This window comes from Ornithodoros turicata, chromosome 6, assembly GCF_037126465.1.
Source record: "Ornithodoros turicata isolate Travis chromosome 6, ASM3712646v1, whole genome shotgun sequence".
Taxonomy (NCBI): domain Eukaryota; kingdom Metazoa; phylum Arthropoda; class Arachnida; order Ixodida; family Argasidae; genus Ornithodoros; species Ornithodoros turicata.
In genome coordinates this window covers 56,344,349-56,370,675 of record NC_088206.1, presented here as the reverse complement: position 1 = coordinate 56,370,675, position 26,327 = coordinate 56,344,349, and the positions used below count along the sequence as shown (strand labels likewise).

The following is a 26,327-nucleotide window of genomic DNA, read 5'->3' as shown; positions in this document are numbered from 1 at the left end:
ATCAGTTATCGCAAGTTTCTAGTCAAGTAACAAAACAGTTAATTTTTGGACTACACTAATCGCAAAGAACCACAGGAAACAGATTGAAACACGAAAGCGACATGGAGGCGACCACGTGGCTGCCGTAGCAAAAGTGATGAGATGAATGTCAGATCGGCACGATCTGCTGATTATGTCACCCCATGTGACAACACCCATAACCAATAACAACGCACTGTGATGTTGACGTTACCCACTTTTTCTCACATGGGGTGAGGCCAACATGTGGCACTCCTCCCCAGAGTTCGAGGTAACTCGTTACAAGTAACTCGTTACTGTAACAAAGTTCCTTTTTTTGATAACTTTTAACTTAACTAGATACTTTTGCGCCGTGGTAACTTTCAGAGGAACTTGTTTCTTTTTCAGGTTACTTTGCTAAAGTAACTTAAGCTAGGTTCAAAGTTACTTTTAATTTGCTTTTCACTCACGTTCACATATTTTCTTGCTTTCTCTCCGGTTCTTTCATGGCATTTTACGCCATAAAACGTGATAGTATTCTATTCAGGAAGTAAGAACCGCAGCCATAGCAATGAAGCTGAACCATTGTGCGCCCACAGGGACTAAGACCCAAAGCATTCGAATTGTTGGACACAAACGAAAACGATCTAAGCGTGTTGCACTCCTCCGCAGGCAACTCATGGTCTAACTCAGATGCTCACGCGCGATGCACCTGTGTAGTGCTATTTTGTGTCCGAAGTAACTTGGAAGTAACTCGTTCTTTTTTTCAAGTAACTCCGTAACTGTGAGTTACATTTCAGGCTGAAGAATTTCGTTATTAACTTAGTTACATTTTTCACATGGTAACTTAACTCGTAACGAGTTCTTTTGACGGGTAACTTCTCGATCTATGGTCCTCCTTGACCTCTCTTTCTCGCTTGGGGACCGGCTCATGCGATTGCATGCACTGCTGTAATAAGTTTTGTCGGGCTACAGTTGTGCTGCAGGCTTCGTTAAATAGAACATGCCGGTAGAGGACATCTAGGGGTGTGCGAATATTCGAATTCTCGAATCGAATCGAATCGAATATAAAACGCTCGAACTATTCGATTCGCGAACCGAATATTCAATATTCGATTTTTCGAATATTCGACTATTCCACGAATATGAACGACGCAACCCGAAAGTGGGCTTCACCTGATGCTTCCGTGCACGAGGTGAAGCCTGCTTTACGATATCCCTCGTGACATTGCCAGAGCAAGAAAAGAGCACTTGCCACGTCAGTTTTTCTTGATAACCTGTGAACTAAGATGTGCTCATGAGTAAGCTATCCCACATTCTGAACATGTCATTACTTCCTTTGCTCTTCTATTCTCTCTGTCTGTTTCACCAGCACTTACAATGTCAACACAGGTTTTCACTGTCCATGAAGGATTTTCAAAGTGCAAATTGTTTTTACAGTTTAGCGCTTTTCAAGTGGTTGTACTGGGGCATTTTTCAAAGGATCAGCGGCACACAACTTTGATGATGTTAGTTAACTGGGGCTTAATTATTACAGTTGAACCTCCACATAACGAACGTCAATTTAGGGAAATCCACTATTTGACATATTACAGTAAAATCTCGTTATAACTAAAGACTTTGCAAAGAAATCCACGGTGCAGCGATATAATTTGTATTCCTTTCTGCAATTGGCTGTTATAGTTTTTAGTCAGGCTTGATACAACGCAATATTCAGTACAACGAAAGAAATCGTGTTCCCCGTGAGCTTCGTTATATCGAGGTTCGTTATAGACACCAGTGCATTTCTGTACTCGATTTAACGAAGAGTTTTCGTTAGACACGTTCTATTTAATGAAGCCCATAGACAGTAAACACCCGAAACGCCTCGTGTCTCTCCCCATAGCGGGAGAGAGGCGAGAGAGAGAGAAGCTGAGTCCCGCCCACAGGGGAGGGAAGGAGTAACATCAACGTGACAATGTGTTCTTATTGGTTATTGGCGCTGTCACATGAAATGACGTAATTAGCGAATCAGGCATTCATCATTTTTGCCACGTGCATTTGCTGTGGGAACTGTGCAATCACTCCCCTGTTATGTTTTTCGAATTTGTTTTACAGTTGTGCTTTGTGATTAGTGCGGTCCAACAAGCGAAGGTTTTGTTAGTTGATGAGGAACTTACGATAATCAATGTCCTGTCCCTGGCCGAAAAGAAAAATGACATTCCTATCCGTGATTTACGAACATCTTGTGCTCGCCACGTCTGACATTTTGGTTCACGCAAAAGTTACTTTTTTAGTACGCTTCCGAACGGCAAGTACGGCGATGACGTTTGTGCTCATTGAAAATTGCGCGCCATTCAATAATAAGCGTGCGTTCAGTGTTTTTACGCCAGTCTTATGACAGCGTAGCATAGAATGGGGCACGTGGGTCAGCACTTGGTCCATTTTTTCTGAACGTATTGGTTTTAACAAATTATTCTATTTAACGAATAAAAGTGCAGTAGTTTTCAACTGTAGTTCAACTGTACTCTTAGAAACCTTTATCCTATGACGTGATGTTCAAAATTCGATTCAATATTCTAAGCGCAATTTTGCAGATATTCGTATTCGATTAGTATTCAAAAATTTCAATATTTGCACACCTCTGATATATATCTATATCTGCAAAAAAATATTGGTATATTTATCAACATTCAATAAAATACCAATATTTTAAAAATATCGCTGACACTGATAAGAAAAAAATATCAGTAATATCGATACAAATGTTGATATTGTTCCATCCCTAGCTGGCATTTTACTCTGTGTGCCGTAACTAGAAACGATTTATGCTGTACCATGTTGCTCGGAATAGGTTCTTGTGGACGACAGTGTAAGGTTGCAAGCTGCGTACCCGGGTGGCAATGCAGAGCACATTGCGGAGCAGCAGAACATTGTTGTCAACAACTGGAGCACTCTGCAAGAAAAGGTGGCCCAGCGCAAGGAACAATTGAAAGAGTCCCTTCAACTGCAAAAGTTCCTATCCATGGTTAGTACATTGCAAAGCACTTTACCCACCCCTTTGGCTTAATCACTTGGTTTTGTGCTCAGGTGCGCGACTTGGAAACATGGGCACACGGGCTGTGCACCACGCTTCAAGCTCAGGAAACTGTGCGTAGCGCCACGGGTGCTCAGAACCTGAAGTCAGAACATGACCAAGTGATGGCAGAGATCGAGGCTCGTGAAGAAAGCTTCGGGGATGTCGTCAAGTTTGGGAAGATGATGATTGATGAGCAGCACTATGCCTCCCCTGAGGTGGGCTTGAGATGTTTAGCTATCTTTTACTCGATGCCTGCGTTCTTATTGGAGGGGAATTCTCATTACTGTCTCCTTCACCTTTCGTTCACCAGGCTGAATTTTGGTACAGGGTCATGATAGTCTATCCATAGAGCCTGAAGTTTTCGGAAATTATTTGTTTCTAAATTCAGGAGGTAAAAAATCGGGTAAATATACGCGTGCTCTAAATTTGTGCGAATTCGGGTGGAAAAACTTCCAGTGCGCTAAATTCGGGGAGATATTGGGCTCAGTTACTCAAACTAACTGTACTGGTTTGGTACAAATTGTGATGCAACCGCATTTGCTGCCAAACAAGTTAGTGTGCATTCCTACAGACATCTCAGTGACAGCAACTTGCCGGGTAAAAACCGGGTTAAAACCTAAAACTTCATACTCTATCTATCCATCATCTTTTAACTGACTTCACGGTTGTATCTAGAGCATCAATACCATACATGTAAATCAAGCAACATGTATGCAGCGAGATACAATTGAGGTCACTCACAGGAAAACCAGGAGTAAAAACCGGGACTGGGGAAACTTAACAAGGGGAAAAAGGGGGGAAAACTATACCTAACGTTTCGAGTGGACGCTCTTCATCAGAAAAAAAGGGGGAGGAACTTTTTTTAATTTTGGTTCCCTCCTTTTTTTTTATGAAGAGCGTCCGGCTCATGAAAGCTTAATTTTGAACACCCTGTATTGTTCTATTATAAATAGGGCCTGATTTTTTCGGGTTCTATTTTTCAGCAAAATCGGGAGGTAAATATCGGGTTATATTTTGCTTCAATAATTCGAGTGTAATCGGGTTGAACTTAACCTGATTCAGCCAAATTCTTGTTGAATTGGATAGAATCAGGCCTAAGTCTTCGGTTTACTTGGCATAATACACCAGTAGACACAGAGTCCATGCATATAAGAGGCAGCAGGGTTTCTGTTTTGACAGTGTGTATGAGCATATTCATGCATTTTCAACAGTTTCCAAAGTTCTGTGTTAGCTGTGGTGACTTCAGAACACCCCTGGTCCAGCAGTTTTCGGGGAAATATCGGGTTAAACCCTGTTTTTGCGGATTTGAATGGGGGGTAAATATCGGGCGCAATGGGTATAACCCTAAAAAGTCAGGTCCTAATTACAATTGAGTGATCCAGCAAGTGTGGATGCTGCGGAATGCTTATTACCTTTGTATACACAAATGAAACAAACACGGAACCTTGCCACAACCACAGCACCAGCCTAATGGCTAACAAAAAATGGAACTCAAGAGGAGGTTGCTGAGCAAATGTAATGGGCAAATTTACATAGGCATGCTTTAACTGCCCAGATTCAAGATCGTCTGGTACAGCTGCTAAAGGCGCGCGATGACCTGCACCTAGCCTGGCAGCGCAAGAAGGTTTACCTTGATCAGCTTCTAGACTTGCACTTCTTCCTGCGCGATGCCAAGCAGCTGGACACACTGAGTGCTCAGCAAGAGGTAAATGATATGCATCAACTTGTGCTGAAGAATCAAGTGCAGTTGATATTTCCCATGGTAATGTTCTACATCTTTATGACAGGTGTACTTGTCAAGTGGAGACATTGGCATGACAGTCGAAGAAGTCGACGCAAATGTGAAGAAGCACGAGGCATTTGATAAACTTGTCAATAGCCAAGACGAAAAGGTTTGTCTCATGCATGTTTTTCTCTTTCTGTGCGTGCTTTGGAAGGGCACCTAAAAGCAGGCAAGCACTGCCAATTAGCTCAACATTGAAGCGTGAATGTTTTCCTGTGTTGATCTCTATAGTGTGTTACTGCAAGATCTTTTTGTTTAATGCTGTGCTGTCCGATTCTAGCTCCACACACTTCAACAGCATGGAGTGAAGCTAGTGCAGCAGAACCACTTCGATAGTCCTACCATCCGCAAGAGGATGGATGAAGTGGCTGTCAGGTATGTTACGGCACATGAAACTCCCTCGAGAAAGCTCTCGTGAAGAATTTGTGCCTCATCTTACGAATGAGCACTGTGTCTACTCGCATAATTGACTAGGTCGCGCAATTAACATAGTACCCCCAATTTGGGTGCCCAAATGTTGGTACTTTATTTTTCCTCACATAATCAACACAGGCCACATGGCTGGGCAATCTTGTTTAAATAAACTAGTACACATGTTGACATGTTCAAACTACTCGCCACTTTCAGCCAATCAAATAGACATGACTTTGATGGAATCCGAGCATCAGTTCGAATAATCCGGAAGTTCGAATTACAGTCGCAGACCTATAATTAGTAGAGCCTGAAGTTTTTGGGAAATATTTTTTTCTAAATTCGGGGAGTAAAAATCGGGTAAATAAACATGTGCTCTAAATTCATGCAAATTTGGGTGGAAAAACTTCCAGCACGCTAAATTTGGGGAGAAATCGGGCTCAGTTACTCAAACTGGTTCGGTACAAATGGTGATGTAACTGTGTCTATTGCCAAACAAGCTAGTGTCCATTCCTACAGACGTCTCAGTGAGAGCAATTTGCCGGGTAAAAATCGGGTTTCACCCTAAAGAGGCAACCTTCAATTCGGGGTGCAAATTCGGGGAAGAATCAGGTTAAACCCTAAAACTTCAGGCGCTAATAATTAGGACTAAAAAATTCTGACTTTCCAATTTTTCGGACAAACGTCCCATAGAACCAATGTACTCCCGCGTCCAATGATTTGGACCGTTCCTCGGAAGACATGCTTGATTATTCATCTCGCTTCAAACCTGCATGGTTTTTGGGACTTACCGTCTCATGATCTCCAGAAATACTACAAAACAATGTGCTCCCGAGCCTGATATTCTATACTGCATTACAAAACGAAGGTCATTCCTGGCATGACGCATGCAGGGAAGAGCAGCGCGTGCGTGGAGGAAGGCAGAGCTTATTTGCATTTGGCCAAAATGACCGGAACCTAAACCTCCGCTTCAGATGCGTTCCAAGAGCTAAATTTTCAATGCACATCTCTTTGGTGTTGTCAAGTCATTGCACTGACGTTGTGCATATGTTTCTTGACACAGTTGTTTACATACCTAATCTCAATTAGTGGTGATTCCAATGATTTATGATGCCGCTCAAGTTAGCGAAAATTGAAGCTACGGAATGCACTATCCGTGGAAACGAAAATCTACAAATTGATGCTTGGAGAGCAAACTGTTCCATTAATATGCACGTAAAGGAACATACTATAATTATCTTACAGGCGTGAACGTGTGAAGAATCTGAGCACTGCAAAACGCCAGAAGCTTTTGAATGGGCTCTTGCTGGCTCAATTCCGGAGAGATGCAACAGAAGCTGAAGCCTGGGTAGATGCCCAGGGCAAACGACTAGAAGCCGAAATTGTGCGTGGGGAGGTGTCCTCTCTGGAAGAGAAGATGAAACAACTGCAGAAGCACCAGGCATTCCAGGCTGAACTGACTGCTCACAAAGGCAGTATTGCTGCCATTCAACAGGTGAAGTGTGCTTGGTATATAAGCATTTTTGGTACGAATTTGATTTTGTTCCCGGTGGTGAAACATCACATTCAGTCAATCATCTAGTTCTAGGTTATCCATACATCAGCACATATTACCACCATACCGTATCCACTCGCACAGTTTGCCTACCCCTAGTTTTGTACGAAAAATGCTGAGAAAAGGGAGAGAAAGAAAAAAAATAGTGTAATTTGCACAATGTAAAACCCCGAGACTAGGGAACACGAAAGGACAGACACAAACACGAAGTCTCAAACACAGCTGAAAATTTTACTTCACATACAAGAATTATATACAACCAGAGGGAAGGGAACAACCAGTTGAGGACAAAAAGGGTCAGTTCGGGGGAACAAGAAGTCTGCTCAAGGCCGGACCGAGGATTACGGATGGGTTGCTGACACAGTTCCCACAAGAGGTTATGCATACGGTCTCTCTCAAAAGTCTGTGGGGGTCCAATTCAGAAGCCTTTACTTTTTCTCGTTCCCTAGTCTCGGGGTTTTACATTATGCATCATCTTCACCAGCTCGCTTGCTTCCTAGCCATTTTTTCATTGTAATTTGCACACCTGCATTTTCGCATGAGGGTATCTGATCCAGTGCCTCTTAGGGACTGCGGCGGTTGGTTTCTGGTTACCACGGGGTTTCCGCCGTGCCGTCAGTGCTACCGAAGTTGCTACCGAAGTTGCTGCCGTGCTTTTGTTCGGTTTGCGCCCTGCGTTTGGACGATGCTCCAAAGACACGGTGGGCGATACTGTCAGTCGAAGTACAAGACAAGCACGGAAGGACTCTCTGGATAAGCATGCTATGAGCTTACAACATAATGTGACAAAGTTGGCGAACATAGCACCCTTTCGTTTCTCAGTACTCCTTGCGGTGACTGTCCAACTGTGTCACTGCGTCTCGCCGTATTTTACTGGAAGGATGGGCGGTAGTAGGCCTGGTATTTTGCCTCCCAGCCGTGCCGGCCGTTGCCAGTTGCCCGGTAGGCGCAGTAGGCCAGTACTTTTGTGCTTTTGCAAAACGAAATCTGATGCCACTTCCCCCGGTTGAACTGTAGCTACAGGCTATCTCAGATGATTCTTTTGACTCTGTACCATGGTGTAATGTGCACAGCACTGTGCTCTGTAGCGCAGACTTTTCATGCAGGTCATCACATCTGTCTTGCAACAACACAGCACTTAAAACAAAGTCTCGTCCCACTGACTGGATCTGGATTTGATACGCAGGATGTACCATCGAGAACATGAACACATCCAGGAGGATGCTTATACAGTAGAATCCCGATTATATGAATCTCACGGGGTAGCGGAAAAAATTTATCATCCGAAATTCGTATTAAACCAAAATAAAAGTTGAGGAAAGAAAATAGACAGTGACTGTTTATTTTCCATTACTGTCAGTGAAAGAGGTCGGTTGTAACGCTTCTGTGTCTTCATTTTTGGCCAATGCTGCCTAAATTCGCAAGATGATTCAGAAGGCCCAGCACGTGCTTTCCACCCGCAAGTCGCGACAGTGTCGTAAAGCGAGCTTCTCCTAAAGCAAGCAAGCAGGCGTTAGGTGAAGCCGACTTGCGGAATGGTGACATGTAATGTTGCCACAAGTTGTCCTGATATGTTCCCTCCACATGTTCTGGTCGCAGTTTTTCTAAGCCAGTGCGATGTCACACAGCTTCGCGGTTTATTGTTGCGATGGGGGGTAAAAAGGTTAGAACAGAGATAAGGTTCCGTGCCGTGTAGTCCCTTTGATCTTATCCCCTCCACCAAAGGGAGAGTCATTGCTTGCATTGCACAATATGATGTAGGGAATTTGAAAGAAGGAGCAGCATGTGCATGAGCATGCGACAGAGGCAGCATGCGACAGAGGTCGTTCCCCCATGACGCTCTGGCGTCACGGGGGAACGACCTCTGTCGCATACTCTGCTCGTTCGTATCATCCGTAAAGGCAACGACGCGTTTGTATAATCCGAACTGTGATACATACAATAAGGTTCCGGGGCCGTGTAATCCCTTTCATCTTACCTCCACCACCACCACCACCACCACCAAAGGGAGAGTCATTGCTTGCATTGTGCAACATTATGTAAGGGAGTTTGTGGTGAGGTTGGTGAGGGTCTTCCTCCCTTTTCGAAAGAAGGAGCAGCGTGACTCACACGCTCTCGCGTCACTAATCCAAACTCTAATGCATGGGAAGAAAAGGTATTCCTGCCGGGACCGGAAAAGAATTTGTATCATCCGGGATCGTATCATCGAGATTCTACTGTATTGCATTTGTGCGATGCATATAACATGTAGTAATGAGTAGTGTAATTCAATAAGCAACATACAAACCATACAAATGACCTGATTGACAATAGACAATTTCACAAGAGCATTATAACTCTATGAAAGCAGAAGCTATGCCATTCCTCAGTGTCATACATTGCGGTATGGCCTCTACAGCTGCCACATATGCTAAATATCTGGAGAGTGCTCACTCGAGAAAGATGTGTCACATTGTGCATACATCCCTCCCTCCCTCTCTTTGTTTTGTTACTTTATATCTTGGAGAGAAAATGTTTGTCTTATGCAGTCACGCCAATACAATTCCATCTCCAGCGCTGTGCCACCTTTCAGAGAACGCTTAAGAGCATGTATTCAATTGTGTTGAACAAGAAACGTATCGAAGCGTTCCTCATGTGAACGCTCTCGTCCTCCCAAGCAGAAAGGAGAGGAGTTGATCAAGAAGGGTCACGAAGCATCTGGTGAAGTTCGGCAACAACTTGAGCGGCTGCTAAAGAAGTGGAATGCGTTGCTTCTGGCACTTCGCAATCGTGGTCGAGGCCTCGAAGAAGCCCAAGATATGCTGGACTTTGAAAGCCAAGTGGACAAGGCCGAAGCATGGATTCGTGATAAGGTTAGTTCATCGTAACTCACAGTTGCTATAAACTCACTGCAATGTGGTGCGTGTTGTGCATGATGGGATTTTTTGCAGGAACTCATGATTCAAGCTGGAGATACTGGTGAGGATTACGAACACTGTCAGGCTCTGCAAAGGAAGCTTGACGACGTAGACTCCGTGAGTAAATCGCATTCTGCGAGTTTACAAAAATACAAATGAGATGCAATATGTTCTCTTTCAGGATATGAGAGTGGATGACAGCAGAATTAAGAACATCAACACACTAGCTGACAAGTTAGTCAACCAAGGAAGGTCAGACACCCGAAGTGTACAGCAGAGGCGGCAAGAACTCAATGAAAAGTCAGTATCCCCTACTTACAATGCATTGTAGGACCCTGCGCAATCGATCATGCTAAACCAATGTTGCTCCAGGTGGAAAGCACTGCAAGGTGCACTGGACAACTACCGCGCAAAACTTGGAGCGGCTTTGGAGGTTCATGCATTTGCACGTGATGTCGACGACACCTTTGATCGCATCAATGAGAAGGTGAGCGCAGCTGGGTTTTTAACATCAGCACATTGTCGTCGTAGGCTAACTTGATTGAACCAGCAAGACTCGAGCTTAAGCCCTCACGTGACTTCACTTCATTGCTGCTGCAGCAAGCGGGGCTTGAACAAGGATTATTCGGTTGTGGAATCGGAAGCCACTTGCACAAACATTGAGGAGATTACGCAGTGGTATCCTCAGTAACTTCGTAGTGCTTTGGGCACACACTATAGTACTCAATGCTGCTCGTGTGTACAGCTCTTCTAAAGTTGCTGAGGACAGCGCCGAAGAATTTCCTCGACATTCATGCATTTGGGCCTTACGACAGAACTATGAATAGGCTCCTCCATGTGTGGTCACAAGGTTCACTAATATGACATACACACCCGTGGCATGCATACAATTTGGAAAGAGATTGCACACAAACTCGCTTCATCGTGTGACTTCAAAGCAGTCTTGGAAAGTAACTTAGTTACAAGTAACTAGTTACAAAAAATGTAACTATTGACAGTAACTAGGTACTTTTCTGGGTAACTAGTTACTGCTCTTCGCAGATTTTCCATTTCGCAGCCACCTCGCATCACACTTCATTTGTCTTCTCTTTTCCTTTTTCTCTTTTTAGCGACCTTTTGACCGCCTCTGCGATTATGCTGTAGTTCCTTACTCTCAAAACAATAAGAACTGCCATATTTGAAGAACATACACGTGGCACAGCCTAGGCTGCCACTGAAAAGAAGCATGTGTCATATGACCGCCTTGAGTTTCTACACGCGAAAGAAACAACGAAAATCAGGACGGGACAAAGAAAAACTGTGCAGGAGGCCGAGGTATTCGAAAAGTGGAAAGAAGGCAGTCGCAGCACCCTAGCTGCCCTGAACGATTTCCCAATTATAAGAAGAATATTCATTAAGTATAATACCGGCATTCCTTCCAGCGCCCCAGTTGAGCGGCTTTTCAGCGTGGGCCAGGATATTTTCGCAACTAAGAGAGGCAAACTCAGGTGATGCGAACTTCGAGCAGCAGCTGCTCCTTAAGTGCAGTATGTACAGATAATATGTGTAATAAAAGTAACTCTGCGGTAAAAGTTGATACGTCATCTTCATTACTAAATTTTCTGAAAGTAACTGTAATTTGTAACTGTAACTTAACTAGTTACTATTTTCGTGATGTAACTGTAGCTATAACTTAACTACTTTTTGGCTTGGGTAATTGTAACTATAACTAGCTACTTTTCAAAGTAACTTTTCCCAAGACTGCTTCAAAGCCACATGCACATTTCACGCTAGGAGAATAGCCCTGTTTCCTGCACAGTAGCCGACCGGTGTAGCAGCCTGAAAAATCCGATGATCACTAAATTAAAACTTTATTTCACCTCAACTGGACTAAAGAAGTCTGTGACTGTTCCCAGCCGCATGCGGCACATGCGTGTGATGATGTCTGCCTGCATTTACGCGAGCATCACATGTTCGTTGTACACATTTGACGATTTGACAAACACGTTCACGATGTCTGAGGTCGATGGTTGTGGGCGGGCGGTGCGATCGTTGAGCACTTGCCACACAATGTACCGAACAGACGTAGCCATAGCTTCGAAAGCTGGAGAACTAGAGCACTAGAAAAATGAGTTTCAGAGTACTGCCAACCGCTTGGCTTGACTTGGCTTGACTTCACCTCACATAACTACGCAACGCCACCATTTCCCTTCCACGCCAATATGGCCCGCTGCGTTAACGCTCTCGACAAATTCAATTTCGCGTGAGATTACTTGTGCCAGACAATCCTAGACGATACAGAAACTACTGTGCGTACATATACACGGATCTGGACAGTTACAAAGCGAAAAAGTTTTCCTAGGTAGCGATAATATAATCTCAGTTGTACAATAATTAATATAAATAATTTAAAAACACACACGTTAGGCTGTAGTGTTTTAATTAACAGTGCGAGTGATCAACCGCAGCATTACATGTATAACAGATATCCAAATGAATAAATAATTGGAAGGGATATGGTGCATCACGGTCACGTGGGTGGATTCGGCCAATAGGCATCGCGGTGGCAAGGCTGGCTGAAAAGGCAAGCAAGCAAAGGCTGGCGGTACTCTGAAACTTGTTTTTCTAGTGCTCTATGGAGAACAGCAACAGCATGCCTAAACAGAAACTCAACTAGCATCACGACTCCCAAAAATGCTGGTACGCGATCGCCCGCTCCGGCTCGCAGTCGCCGCGGCGTCACCTAGAGGTAGAAGTTTTAGAGCAGTTTCGTCTAGGATTCGAATTTCCAATCCAATCCAATCCAATCCAATCCCACAGTCCAAAATGAAGGTTTCAAAGTTCTCGTCGTCGTGCCGAAAATAGTCCTATTGGTGCTTTTCCACAAGCGTTTTAGTCCGGAAAATCGGGCCTTCAGACTTCGACCTGACCGGAAAAGGTGTACTAAAAATGTATTAATCCTATGGCGAGGGTCACGGTTCCGCATGGGAATCTGAGGTATCAAACGAGTCCAAATAATTATGTCTGAAAAATCAGTCGGCTACTGTAGTCTGCAAAGCGCTTTCTATTGGTGACAAAAGAGAACGGAATCAAGCAGGAGAAGAAACGAGGGGAGTAGCAAAATTGCTCTCTTATTCATGATATGACAGTTTCCGCATAGTGCAAAACAACTAAAGTATAAATCTATGTGTAATGTAATGCACTGAAATAGAAATTGATTTGGTGATCTAACATAAAATTTTTTTTCAGGCCATTGTGCTGGCAACACAGGACGAAAGTCAGACACTACGCGCGGTTGAATCCCTGCAGCGCAAACAGGATGCAGTTGAGCGTGAGATGACAGCTATCGAAGCTCGACTAAAGGTACTAGATTTATGACAGTGTAGAGATGATCATTGAAAGATCGCTTGCGAGTATGCTTCATATTTTCGGGTTAAACCCGGTAAAACCCATTTTTACCCCTGACTTGCATCGTTGTCACTAAGGGTAAAACCTAGAAGATGAACTGGGGCCAGTAGCCTAGTGGTAGGTTAAATACATGAGGGGAGAAAATGTAGCAACATTTAGGCACGGCACCTATGGTATGTGGTATGAATTATGTGAGTAGTAGTAGTACATAATTATGTGGTAAATAGGGTAGTAAATTTCCTTGCAACTCTTGTGAGGTAGACCATTTGTAGTTTACACTGTAATGGTTAGAGTGACACGGACATAATTTAAGGAGAAGCAGACACACAAACGCATTTTCCCATACCGCTATTTGTTTTTTCCTGCGAATTGAAATGCTATGAAATGTCGGAAATTTATAGGGTGCTCTAGAGCTCTTCATGATATTGTTCCACATAGCGGGTCCTTTTACAGTACTCAGGTACGTAATCAAGTATCTTTTGCAGGACCATGAAAATGATGGGAAACGACTGATGCAAAAGCACAGTGAAATGGCATCCCCGATCCAAACCAAAGTAACAGAGGTTCGAGACAACTGGCAGAAACTGACAGGTTTATGCACGTCAAGGTAAACAGAACCAATACCTTGCACTGTAGCCTCTTCGTACAAAAATCACCCAGCTGAATACAGTGGCTGATCGATTTTTGGGACGCACTTGCTGAACGGTCACGGGCCCCTAGAGAGAATGTATACAAAACGTACAAAATTTCGCACGCCTTACAGCCCTCAATATTTCGGGCTCTGTTTGTCCAGCCAGCGAGCATTCTAAATGGTCGCCAGCTCACCACGTGCGCATGATGCAATGCGAAGGTCAAGGAGCAGTGCATTAGTCATTTCTTCCTTGGGACCCACTTTAACTGGACCTAGAATAAGGAGTGAAACAGGTCCAAAGGAGACCATGTCCCCCTTTCTGCATTGGGTAATGGGCAACCGCTGCACCAATAGCGATTGTGCCCCACAAGTTTCGCTTCCTATTGGTGACACGTGTGGTTGGTTCACTTCACCTCATATGCAGGAACTGTCGTAATGTTGAATCGTCGTCGTTAGTAGAATCTCTATCATGCGAAACTCTCGGGACGCCGGAATATATTTGTATAATCCAAAATTGGTATGAACAGAATTAAACCCCATACGTATAAAAATTGAGGCAAGAAAGTAGGCAGTGACTGTTGATTTTTCATTACTCTGAGTGAAGGCGGCCTGTTGTAGCACTTTTGCGTCTTTGTTTTGGCCAATACTACCGAAGTTTGCAAAGGCCCAGCATGTGCTGTCTAGTGTCACTAAATAAGCTTCACTTCAGAGTATCGACACTGAATTCCTAGAGCGAGCATGCGCCATCTTGTTTCCGCGCCACAGTAGCCACGCGCACTTTAGCGCAAGATGCCATCTATCATGTGCAGGTGAGCCGAAAGCATCCATAGTAAGATTTAAAAGTTTGGATTTTTATTTAATTCGTGAGTGTATGCAAATGAGCCGCTCACTGGTCACCTCGTGGCCGATTGCGTAAGGTTGATTACCAAAAAGAAAGTTCTTCAATGCCGTCATACATTTCCGTATCATTCAGCTGCGGAATTTTCGTGAAACAGCGGTTATATAGATGAACTTCTAATAAGTAATTCGAACCTGTGATAAACCAAACAAAAATCTGTAGCCCGTTGTAGTTACAGTTATTGCGGGTCAACTGTATTTTCAACATTTACAGAGAAAGTTTTTCTAAAAAAAATTCTGCTTCTAGGAAGAACAACTTGGACAGTGCCTACAGGCTCCACAAGTTCCTCAGCGAAGTTAAAGCCCTTGTAAGCTACCTCTCTTTTTTTGCTTGCATTTTCGAATGGCACAGATTCCTTTGTATTACATGAATGCTGCAAAAGACATACTGAAATAACTCTTGAATGATGCAGGAATCTTGGGTGAATGACGTTGTGGACCGTATGAATTCCGGTGGTCTGGGCGCCAACATGCAAGAAGCAGAAAGTTTACTCGAGCTACACCAAGAACGAAAGGTGAAGAGAAGTTTCCTGCTTCCAGGAGGTTTGGTTGTGCTGATTATGCTGATTGCTATGCAGGCTGAGATTGATGGCCGCCAAGAAGCATTCACCCAACTCAAAGACTTTGGGCAGCAGCTGCTCCAGCAAAGGCATCCACAGGCAGATATTTTGGAGGCAAACCTCCAGAAACTCGTGGAGCTTTCCAAGAACCTGCACAAAGCATGGGATGATAGACAGATTTCACTGAAGCAAAGCAAAGACCTGCAGGTGGGAAGCCTGCAACTTGTTATGATTTTTACTTGACTTCAGTTTAATATTCTGCAAATGGGCTAGTTCAAATGCCGCCTCATCATAAAAGCATGATGATGTTTAGAGTGATGACTTAGTATTTATTATGATCAAAGGGGTGAAGACCATGTGAACTGGTATTACAGTGCGCTGATATAAAAATAAAGAGATAATAAAAAGCTGTTGTGTCGTAGCTGAGCACAAAACAGGTGCGAACTACGAAGATGTAGGTGTGCATAGTCGAGAACCATGTAGAATAGACAGACAAAACTAAAAGCACCGAAATATGTATATTTCCCGAAATGTAGGACTGCTTTGGACAGCTAGGTTAATTATCTCTGTCAGGTTTATTCCTATTTCATATGAACAGAATGCGGGTAATCTTATGCCTCCCACAGATCTGTTGCAAGTCAATTTTTGTACGCATGGCCCACACATGGAGCCTGAAGTTTTTGGGAAATATTTTTTTCTAAATTCGGGGATAAAAATCGGGTAAATAAACATGTGCTCTAAATTCACGCAAATTCAGGTGAAAAAACTTCCAGTATGCTAAATTCAGAGAGAAATTTGGCTCAGTTACTTGAACCAACTGTATTGGCTTGGTACAAACGGTGATGTAACTGCATTTGCTGCCAAACAAGTTAACGTGCATTCCTACGGACGTCTCAGTGAGGACAATTTGCCGGGTAAAAATCGGGTTTCACCCCAAAGAGGCAACCTCCGATTCGGGGTGCAAATTCGGGGAAGAATCGGGCTAAAATCGGGCCCTAAAACCTCTTGCTCTACCCACACAATGCCTTGCATGTCCGCAAAGTGTATTTATACAGTTCATTAAAAATTTGGACTGCCTGATAATTTGGACTAATTTTGTGGCTCTTAGAAGCCCGAAAGATCGGGCAGCGACTGTAGTAGTATCTGTGCTGTGTTGTGTGACTGTGAATGCCAAACATAACAGTGCAGTGATAAATGCCCTACGTGCCACGTGCTATTTGTGTCATCTTATGATGGCAAGGTTTAGATTTCAGAATGCATTCTTGTTGAAGAGCCAGCAAAGAAGGTGGGATTTGAACCCACACCTCTGAGCACTATTCAGGAGTGTCAGTTCCACCATGCTGACATCACGCTATTGTCAACATACTAAGGTCTCGTTAGATAGACGAGGACATGCATTTGCTCTCCCTACACTGTTTCTCTTTTGAACAAAGAGCAACTTTATTTTAATGATGATGATTGGGGGTTTCATAGCCACAGGCAATACTCGACTCCATTGCTGGCGGTAATGTGGTGAAATGGAATAATGACACAGTAAAGGTTCACAGTGTGAACTGAAGTCTTACGGTGTCCAAAAAGTTTAGAAGCGCTTTTAGGGCAGGCGTCGGTGGTGTTCATCCTTTCATTCTTAGAAACAAACCAATTTGGAGGCATCTTTGGATAGTAAGGTAAATTGCAATGTCTGGTTAGACACAAAACTATCCAGTATATCCACTAGCTTAAATTTTGCCCACATGTATGGTGCCTGATGAATTTCAGACTATCGTTTTATTTCTGTTCCTGTGACCTTCAGTAACTTTAGTTTAGTGCCATGGAATGCTTTTCTAAAGAGAGATGCCATACCTTGTTACAGGTTTTCAAAGAACAAGTCAAGCAGGCGGAGGTCTGGCTTGCAAGCAAGGAAGCCTTCCTGAACAACGAGGACCTTGGAGTATGTTTAAACCTATCTGCTTGGTCACATAGCCTTGCCTATGTGCCACGCCCTAATATCTTTCCCCGGTTACCTGAACATGTAACTTTACCCAATGCAGGACTCAATGTCAAGTGTAGAAGCACTGATCAAGAAGCACGCCAACTTTGAAAAGACAATGGAAGCTCAGGGAGAGAGAGTGGACCAGCTGAAAAAGTTTGCAGCTCAACTGGTTGAAGGTGGCCACTACAGTAGTGCAGCCATTCAGGACCAGTGTCAGGCGCTCTGTGCACGTAGAGATCGCTTGTGGGAAAGTGCCAAGCTCAGGCGGAAACGTTTGACGGAGTCTTCGCAACTTCAACAGTTCCTGCGCAATTTCTACGAGGTAAATGCACCTTTCGCGTGGTGCTTGTACAGTTCTCGGTGTCTTTGCCTTTACGTAAGGAAATGATTTATTGAAGCGTGCAAGGAAGCCGCAGAGCGGTGGCACTGAGAGTGCAAGCGCTAATTTTATTGCAGACATGTCCGCTGCATGATGTGTAAGCAAGGTCACTGTCATAGTTTATGCAATTGATTTGATCGGTATAGTGATATGAGGGAGATATCGCACTGTGATTGTACAATTGCATGTGTGTTTTTATTATTACACTCAAGCCTGTTCATTACGATCTTCGATATAACGATAACTGCTAGATTACTATCAAATTGCTGGGTCCTGTCAGCTCACCCATTAATGTAAACGTGACTTCGATTAAAGCGCTTGCTTGCGTATAGCGATCAGAATTATTCTTTCAGTGGCTGATAAATCGCGCAAAAATTGAAAAGCAAGATTCTGATTGGTTTCCGTGTACCACATGTTTTTCGCCATGCCCTCAGCGTGTACCCACTTCACAATTGATGACAGCACCGGTTCGCACCCTGCGTTTGGATTATGGTCCACTGACGCGATGGCCGATGCTGCCATTAGGACTACAAAGCAGGTGTTGAAAGAAACGTGGGACAGACACGCTATGCTTACAACAAACGTGACAAAGTTGGCGAACACAGCACGCTTGTGTTTGTCAGTGCACCTAGTGCCATACTGTCTTGCCGTACTTCGCCTGTGGACCCGGCGTTTTGCCTCCCGACAGTATTGACTATCACCGGTTGCCCGGCAGGTGGGGTAGACCAGTATTGCTTTCTCGCTTGTGCAGTGCTGTGTCAATACCGGCTCTACTGGGAGACCGCATGACCGCTATATACTATCTCATTTTTGGAGTATAGTGTCGTTAGTAATGTTCCTGCGCACTTTGCGCAACTACAACTTTTTCAAACGTTCTGGGGTGAAAAAGTGTGCAAATTATGCGCGTAAATATCGTACGTAACCACGGTGCAGAATATAAATATAGCCCAATTACGCTTGAATTTTGAAAGGAAATTATAACCCAATATTGAACCCATGACTTTACTGAAAAATAAACCTCCAAAAAATTGGGCCCTATCTATACACTGCAACTGTGGAGGAAAACGTGCACCAAATGACACAGGACGTTCAAAGCGCTGGAATGTTTGTGGCAGCACGTCATGCATTCACAGTTGTTTTGATGCTACTATGAGTAAGGCCCCGGGTTTTCCGCGAAATATCACGGAATCCGGAATTCATCGCGGAATCCTTCGTTTGGCATGGAATTTCACGGAATCCCTTATTTTTAGGGGTGTGCGGATATTTGAGTTCTCGAATTCGAATCAAATATCAATCACTCTAAGTATTTCATTCGCGAATCGAATATTCAATATTCAGATTTGTGAATATCCGACTATTCGCCGAATATGAACGACACCTTTCGAAAGTGGGCTTCACCTGAAGCTTCCCTGCGTGAGGTGAAGCCTGCTTTACGAAACTGCCCATGCAGCAGGACCAGCATTGTAGTTGCAGGATTGTAGTTTAGCTTAAGATAACATTAGCCCAAGTTTATTGTGCATACTTCGCCTGAGGAAGGGGCGGCGTCCCTCCCGTGTGCAGTTTAACGGTGGCAGTGGGTGATTTTGATTTGATGTCTGCGAGTTTGCATTTAAAAACTCTTAAATAATGCCTACAGCCAAGAAACAAAAAGGGTGTCCTGTAACTTCCACACGGCATGTGTTGTAAGCTCCTTCCTATAATCTTTCTATAAAGTCCCTATAAACTCTGTAGATGCTGAAAGATCTTTCAGCAGGTATAAAATGATTGCAGGTGACGGACCTTTACGTCTTTGTCAGAGGAGAACACAAGATATTATATATGTAATGCTGAGCCACAACAGTGCTTTCAATCTGTAACTTTATAAAATATTTTTGTTCTCACAGTATCTAAGAAAGTAAAGTGTTTCCCATTTCAAGTGGCCGTTGACTGCTTGCCGCAGAAAATTGCTGAATTTACAAGTCAGTGCCGCAGAATTTTGAATTTGCCACAGCAGAAAACCAAGGGCCTTAACTATGAGCAGTTACACAACGTCACTTTCCACACAGGTCGTCGGGTGGATGAACGAGAAGCTACAAGTAGCATCTGATGAAAGCTACCGTGATCCAACCAACCTCCTCAGCAAGACAAAAAAGCATGCAGCTTTTGAAGCTGAGCTCTCGGCGAATCGTGGCAGGGTTGATGCTGTGCTGAGCGAGGGAGGACAGCTACTTTCCGCATCACACTACGCCACGCCACAAATTCAAGGTCGACTGCAAGAGTTGGAAGACTTGTGGCGTCACCTGCTGGATCAAACGCAGCTCAAAAAGGATCGTCTTCGGGACTCCTATCAGGTTGGGTTCGGTGCTATTCCTTTGTGAATCCCTGCCTCATAACTAGGGCGCTGTGAATGTGAAGTGCTTTTTTTACCTCTGGGGGTCAGTCTCTCTGAAGGTACACCTACTTTAGAGTGAAAAACACTGTCTATGAAGCTCCAGAGGCAGCTGTTGCAGTGCTGAAGTTTTTTAAAGACGCCGCAGGAAGTGGTTACAGAGAAAATACAAACATACAGACAAACAACAAATGACATGACATGCACAGAAGAGCATGTGTGTGCTTTCTTTGGAATTCCGTAGGGTATGCATACACCTATACCTGCTGGGAAGCATTTTTGCCTTTTCAGGCCTTTTTTGGCCTTCGTGGTAGGTACTCAAAGGAAGAGGGGGGATGGCTTGTGGAGAATCCGTGATTTTCCCATCCCCAGTACCTGCTTACCCACGAATGTGAAGAATGTTTCACACAACACACTGTGCATGTTCTTTTGCTTAATTTCACATGGCAAGGTAAAGACAACTGTGTGGACGAAGAATTTACACGATGATAATACGGGATTACTACTAGCGAAGTTGCTCGCACAAGGGTCAATACAGGAGCAGGAAGTTTGAAATGGGACTGGTGAGAGTATGATGTACCCCTGCCCACCTGTCATGCTAGCCGGAGCTTAAATTTAGCCCATACCGTTCCAGAAAAATTCCAGTTCAAGAAATGAGGCATGAGTTGACAAATTTGACTCACATTTTAGGCATTACTGTTCAACTGGATGTTAGACGACATTGAAGGCTGGATGGATGATGTCGAGACACAACTTCAGTCAGAGGACTATGGAAAGGATCTAACGTCAGTACAGAACTTGCTGAAGAAACATCAGGTATGAAAACCAAGACAGGTCCCTACAGGAGTCAAGTTGTTTTAGCTAATGGCATTCTCTTTCAGCTCTTGGAAACAGACATTGCAAATCATATTGACATGATTGAGCAAGTAAAGGACCAGGTGGCTAACTTCCAGAACACTGACCATTTCCTGAAAGATGAAATTCAAGAAAGAGGAGATGCTATTATTAAGAGGTATGTGAATTGTTTCTGCTTTGTTGCTAATAATGCACACTGTAGGTTTTATTGGGGCTTCATTAGGTAGACTTGTGATATCAGACAAGTTCTTTTCGAAGATACAGTCGAGCCTCGATATAACAAAACTCAAGGGAGGGAGAGAACTCAAACGAGTTGTTTTGTTATTCATGCTTTCACCGGTTAACTCAAATGAGTGCCACGGCGTGGCGCCACATGTAGCCATTGATGCGGGGAACCCTAGAAAGCTTCTGGTTGTGCCTGCTGCGCGACTTGTTTGTAAACAGTGAAAGGGCGTCACGTTTTCGCTGGTTAACTCATATGAGTGACACGGCGTGGCGCCACATGTAGCCATTGATGCGGGAAACCCTAGAAAACGTCCGGTTGTGCCTGCTGTTTGTAAATAATGAAAGGGTGAATACTAAGGCAGTGCGAATATTCGAAATATTTGATATTTGTACCCAATAACGGTACCGCGCTATTCGTATTCGAACCGAATAACATTTTATGGAATACTTGAATATATTCGAAATTCTGCAAGCTGGCTTCGCCTCATGCCTCTGAGCGTTGGGCGAAGCCTACTTTACACTTTTGCGCGTGCGAAATATATCCTGCAAGTTGGCTTCGCCTAATGTCTCCGAGCATAAGGCAAAGCCTGGATTACACTTCTGCCAGTGCTGTTGGGTTGCAGGCATGGTTTAAAAGTGCGATTTGAGGGATCACTGAAAATTGCCACTTTTGAGAAATATTTTAGCAAATGTTGGCAGGGAAGTTTAAGTTAACTTATTATGAGCTTTAGCTGGACCAGCTGTGGCACCGTAGAAAAAAAGGGATTTCATCACACGGTCTACTACGTTATGTCTGGGTAGTAGATTCCATCCCGAATTACAATTTTCAGGACAATTCTAGCACAAATGTATTCATCAATGAAATATGTGAAACACAAATTAAAGGTAACATTTAGAAGGGGTGTGCAAACTTTTGCTTACTATTCAGCAATAAGCACACACTTGTGCGTGGTATTTGACATTATTCCATTCGCTACTAGTATTCGAAGATTTTACAATTCGATTCTTATTTGATTCGAACCAAAAAATCACTAATCGCCAGGGTTGGCTACCGGAAACAAAAACGAGAAACGGTAGTTACTGAAATTCAACAGGAAACGAAAATGGAAACGGAAACAAAATTGCTTTAGTTTCCACTACCAGAAACTGAAACGGAAACGAAATTCAAAAGTGGTAACGCTAACGGAACCCAAATTCGCAGGACGTTTCTCTGTGTTTTTGCGTTAATATAAAAATTATATATATCCGCACTATTCTTCCAATCATCATTAATTAATTCATTCATTCGTTTATTTTCGTGACTTTCTTTCGTGTTGAGCCCACTGCGCAGCAAGATGGATGTGAAAGTTTTGGATGACGTGTTATTTTTGCGCACGAGCGGAGACTTTTGAAACTTGAACGCATGTATTTCTGCAACCTAGAGAGGCATCTACTTGTATAAGATTCGTGACGAACTTTGCATTAAAGTCTTTAGTGTTTGTGTTTGGTGTGGCTGTCCTTTTGCATCCATTATGTAACTAGAATATCTGACATGAAAAAGCCAAAACCAGACAGTATGAGTTCCAGATGGGAAACAGAAACCAGTACCGAAATTACCTTGGAAACGGAAACAGAAACCGCTACTGAAAATCGTCCAGAAACAGAAACGAAAATGAAAAGCTGAGTTTTTCAGTTACCGGAACCGGAACCGGAAACAATAATATTTTCGGTAACCGACCCTGCAGTATTCGCACAGCCCTAGTGAATACCAATTATGTTGTACCACCTTTCAGTCCTGAAGGTCAGTTTCCCTTTCCATGCATCTTTAGGGAGGTCGCCATTTCATGACTCCTTTGCGTTAGGCGCATGTTAGACACACATTATTACTTTTGTGTGTATAATGAGGTGCTGGATTGAAACTAGTTCACTACAGCGAACGATGAAACACATTATTCCTATGAAATTCCTATTCCTATTACGAACATGAAAAGAATTCCAATTATTTTGTTGTATGGAGTTCCAGTGTAGCGAGGTTTATGAAGAATTCAAATGGCAGCCGTAATGCAAGTGATTTGGTACCTGAAATGTGTCAGCGATGAGTAGAACATCACTAACCAATAGTAGGCATATATTGATAACACACGTCTCCCATGTGGCATCTCTTCGGTATTGAGTGGTCTGTACCTCTCAGGGCACAATTAGCCACATTTTCTGCTTAGTTTACTACAATGGCCAAGTGATTTCTTAGACACCGATTATTCAGACTCGTTCGACAATTTGGACTCCCACTGGGAACCACGACCTTCGTCATGGGATTAATACATTTTTAGTACCATATTTCCGGTCAGGTCGAAGTCTGAACACCCGATTTTCCAGACAGACAATTTTAACAATTACAGACTTCCTTGGGGCAGTTTAGATGAAATAAACTTTAATTTAATGATCATCAGGCATTTCAGACTGCTGTATTCAGACCTTTTTCTGATCACTGTCACGTCTGGAAAATCAGTTGGCTACTTTAATTCTAAGATCTTGAGCTGGCTATGTGGATGGCTCTGTGAGCACACAATGGAAATGACATCCTCAGCTCCACTTTAAGTAGCCATCTACTGCCAGAAGTTCATTACCTGAATCATTCGACGTAGATCTTTGGCAGGCAGGATCGAAAGCATTGATAGGAAAATTGTATTTGCCAACAGCATATACATATGACGGAGTGGGAAGTTAGGGGACTTGCTGTATCATTTGTGCTCTGCCAGTATGCTAGCACTCTAATCTTGCTCCGTAACATTTTGACAACTAGGTATATTGCACATTTTTTTCTAGATATACTTCGCTACATGAACCGGTCCAGATTCGTCGAGAGAATCTAGAAGAATCTCTTCTCTTGCAACAGTTCTATCGTGATGTTGATGATGAACTGACATGGATCCAAGAAAAAGAGCCCTTGGCAGCATCAGCAGACCTAGGATCCAGCCTCTCAGCTGTGCAGAGCTTACAGAAGAAGCATCAAGGGCTAGAAGCCGAGATCCAAGCACACGAACCACTTGTAGCATCCGTGGGCAGCAAAGGAAAGCAATTGCTCCGAAACAACCACTTTGCGTCTGCTGACGTCGATAAACGGTTGCACGAGCTGCAGCTCAAGTGGGGTCGCCTTAAGGATATGACAAGCGTACGACGTCTGCGATTGTTAGATGCTATGGAGTCGCATACGGTACGTTGTTGTGGTGGCTTTCGATTGAAATATTGTATAACATCCTTTTTTTTTTTTTTTCTTTCTTTCTTTCTTTCTGCTGTGCAGTTCTACACAGAAGCAACTGAGTCCGAGGCATGGATCAAGGAAAAAATGCCAATTGTGACAAGTGCAGACTTAGGAAAAGACGACGACTCGGTGTTGGTGAGTTGAGATATTTTGTTTTCCCAATTTAATGCCTCGTTTGAAGGTGGAGCACTGAAAAATACTGTAAGCCACATCAATACTGTAAAGGTACAAAATATTCGTTAAAACAATCTGGCTGCAGGGTCTATCATTTAACCAGATTTTGTGTGTCATGCTTTTAGAAGGGAATGGTGGCGTTGGAACTTTAAGATTGAGCTGCCCTCATAAATATGTGCATTTTGCCTTTTTTGTGCGTGTGTACTATAGGTGGTTTATCCTTAAAGGAGCATTAAAGTGGTATCTAACATGGCCAAAAACTGCTGTCATCTTGTAAAGCAGTATGTGAAAAGCATTCCCAAAAAATATTTCTGTCTAAAGTTGTTTCACCACGGTGCAATTAATTTGGAAAATCGTTGCCGCGGTGACAGGCTGGAGCGCTCCAACTGCAGACCACACCCACTCTACTGTGACGTTGATGGTAGAGAGCCCCTCATTCGTTCGTAGGAAAAACCGTCTGCTACGAACATTGCGAGCTGTTTCTTGTTGACTTATATTCTTTATATGATTTATATCACGTTTTCTAAAAAAAAAACAAGGCATATATGCAGCCTGAGAAAATAAGATTATGATCGCAAGAGTAATACAGTAAAACCCGCGGATAGCGATATCGCGTATAACGATATCCCTCATAAAACGATGGTTCATGATTTTACCGTCAAAATATACATTGGTTCTATGGGGAAACGACCCGCGTATAGCGATGGAGACCGCAGTTCCGAGTATTCGTACAACGATGTTGGAGGCTGTCCCGTGCGCGTAACCACGCGGCGATTTTCGCCGCGATAAGATACAGTAGAGACTCGATGCTACGAATCTCACGGGGTAGCGGAAAAAATTCGTATAATCTGAAATTCACATCAAAAGAATCAAAACCAAAATAAAAATTGAGGCAAGAAAATAGACAGCGACTGTTCATTTTTCAATACTGTCAGTGAAAGAGGTAGGTGGTAACGCTTTTATGTCTCCGTATTTGGCCAATGCTGCTCAAATTCGCGAGATGATTCAAAAGGCCTAGCACGTGCTTTCCACCCCCGAGTAGCGCGACAGTGTTCTAAAGCGAGCTTCTCCTAGAGCACGCAGGCGTTAGGTGAAGCCGACTTGCGGAATGGTGACGTGTAGCATTGCCAGAAGTTGTCCTGCTATGTTGTCTGGTTCCCTCCACGAGTTCTGATTGCTGTTTTCCCAAGCTACTGCGATGTCACACAGCTTCGCGTTTTTTTTTTTTTTTTTAGCATTTGTTTTTTTTTTTCTTTTGCCACACGCTGGGTGACCTTGACTTGTGTGTTCCTGTTGGTGTGGGATTGAAATCAGAGATCTATGTGGTTCAATGTTGAGAGGGTGAATGTGTTTTATGTCTGTCTGAGTGAGGCCCTGGTGTGCAGGTGAGCCCCCGTAGCATGGCTGGGTGGCTTCATGTCCCACCACTGGGTCTTGTTGAGTTTTAGTCAACTGCCACCCTTTCGCTGCTGCGCAAACGTTGATGGTTGATGAGGCATGACATGTTTTTTGTAATTCTGTTGAATCATCCATTGCAATGCATTACCTAATCATTTAACACACAACATCTCCATTCTTCAGTTTGTTTAAGGGCCACTCTGCAATTTTAGAGTAGTATGTATAGTGCGGACATATAGTTACAAGTGGCCATATTTTTAGGCATGTGGTAAATGCTAGGTTGAGGTATGGCCTGAGTTATTTATTTTTTCAATATTTTCAATATATATCCAAATTTTTTCCAACGGCCTTCCGTCAAACATTTCATGACGCTATTTAGGTCAGCCCTCGTTTAACGATGTACCCCGTATAACGATGGAATTCGCGATTACTGTCAATATCGTTATACGCAGGTTTGACTGTATATCCGTGGCTTCTGTGCAATCGCAGAATTCACAGTAGCAGAAAGCAAGCGATGGCGGCGGTATTGTGGCGCCATC

The 26,327-nt window shown here is 43.5% G+C and overlaps 1 protein-coding gene across 3 annotated transcripts in view; it reads left to right on the top strand.

Annotated features, from left to right (window-relative positions):
- The window catches only part of LOC135396773 (spectrin beta chain, non-erythrocytic 1-like), a 161,824-nt gene that overhangs the window by 116,794 nt on the left and 18,703 nt on the right, over nt 1-26,327 (top strand). For all 3 annotated transcript variants that reach the window (XM_064627932.1, XM_064627933.1, XM_064627931.1), the window contains 22 exons: nt 2,831-3,004; nt 3,067-3,270; nt 4,611-4,760; nt 4,843-4,947; nt 5,119-5,213; nt 6,495-6,744; nt 9,465-9,656; nt 9,735-9,818; nt 9,883-10,001; nt 10,074-10,188; nt 12,930-13,043; nt 13,574-13,695; nt 14,864-14,924; nt 15,030-15,131; nt 15,195-15,383; nt 17,029-17,106; nt 17,207-17,470; nt 19,573-19,857; nt 20,586-20,711; nt 20,777-20,907; nt 23,781-24,168; nt 24,256-24,351. In XM_064627932.1, coding sequence (XP_064484002.1) covers nt 2,831-3,004; nt 3,067-3,270; nt 4,611-4,760; nt 4,843-4,947; nt 5,119-5,213; nt 6,495-6,744; nt 9,465-9,656; nt 9,735-9,818; nt 9,883-10,001; nt 10,074-10,188; nt 12,930-13,043; nt 13,574-13,695; nt 14,864-14,924; nt 15,030-15,131; nt 15,195-15,383; nt 17,029-17,106; nt 17,207-17,470; nt 19,573-19,857; nt 20,586-20,711; nt 20,777-20,907; nt 23,781-24,168; nt 24,256-24,351 — 3,444 coding nt within the window. The remainder of the gene's footprint in view (nt 1-2,830; nt 3,005-3,066; nt 3,271-4,610; nt 4,761-4,842; nt 4,948-5,118; nt 5,214-6,494; nt 6,745-9,464; nt 9,657-9,734; nt 9,819-9,882; nt 10,002-10,073; nt 10,189-12,929; nt 13,044-13,573; nt 13,696-14,863; nt 14,925-15,029; nt 15,132-15,194; nt 15,384-17,028; nt 17,107-17,206; nt 17,471-19,572; nt 19,858-20,585; nt 20,712-20,776; nt 20,908-23,780; nt 24,169-24,255; nt 24,352-26,327) is intronic.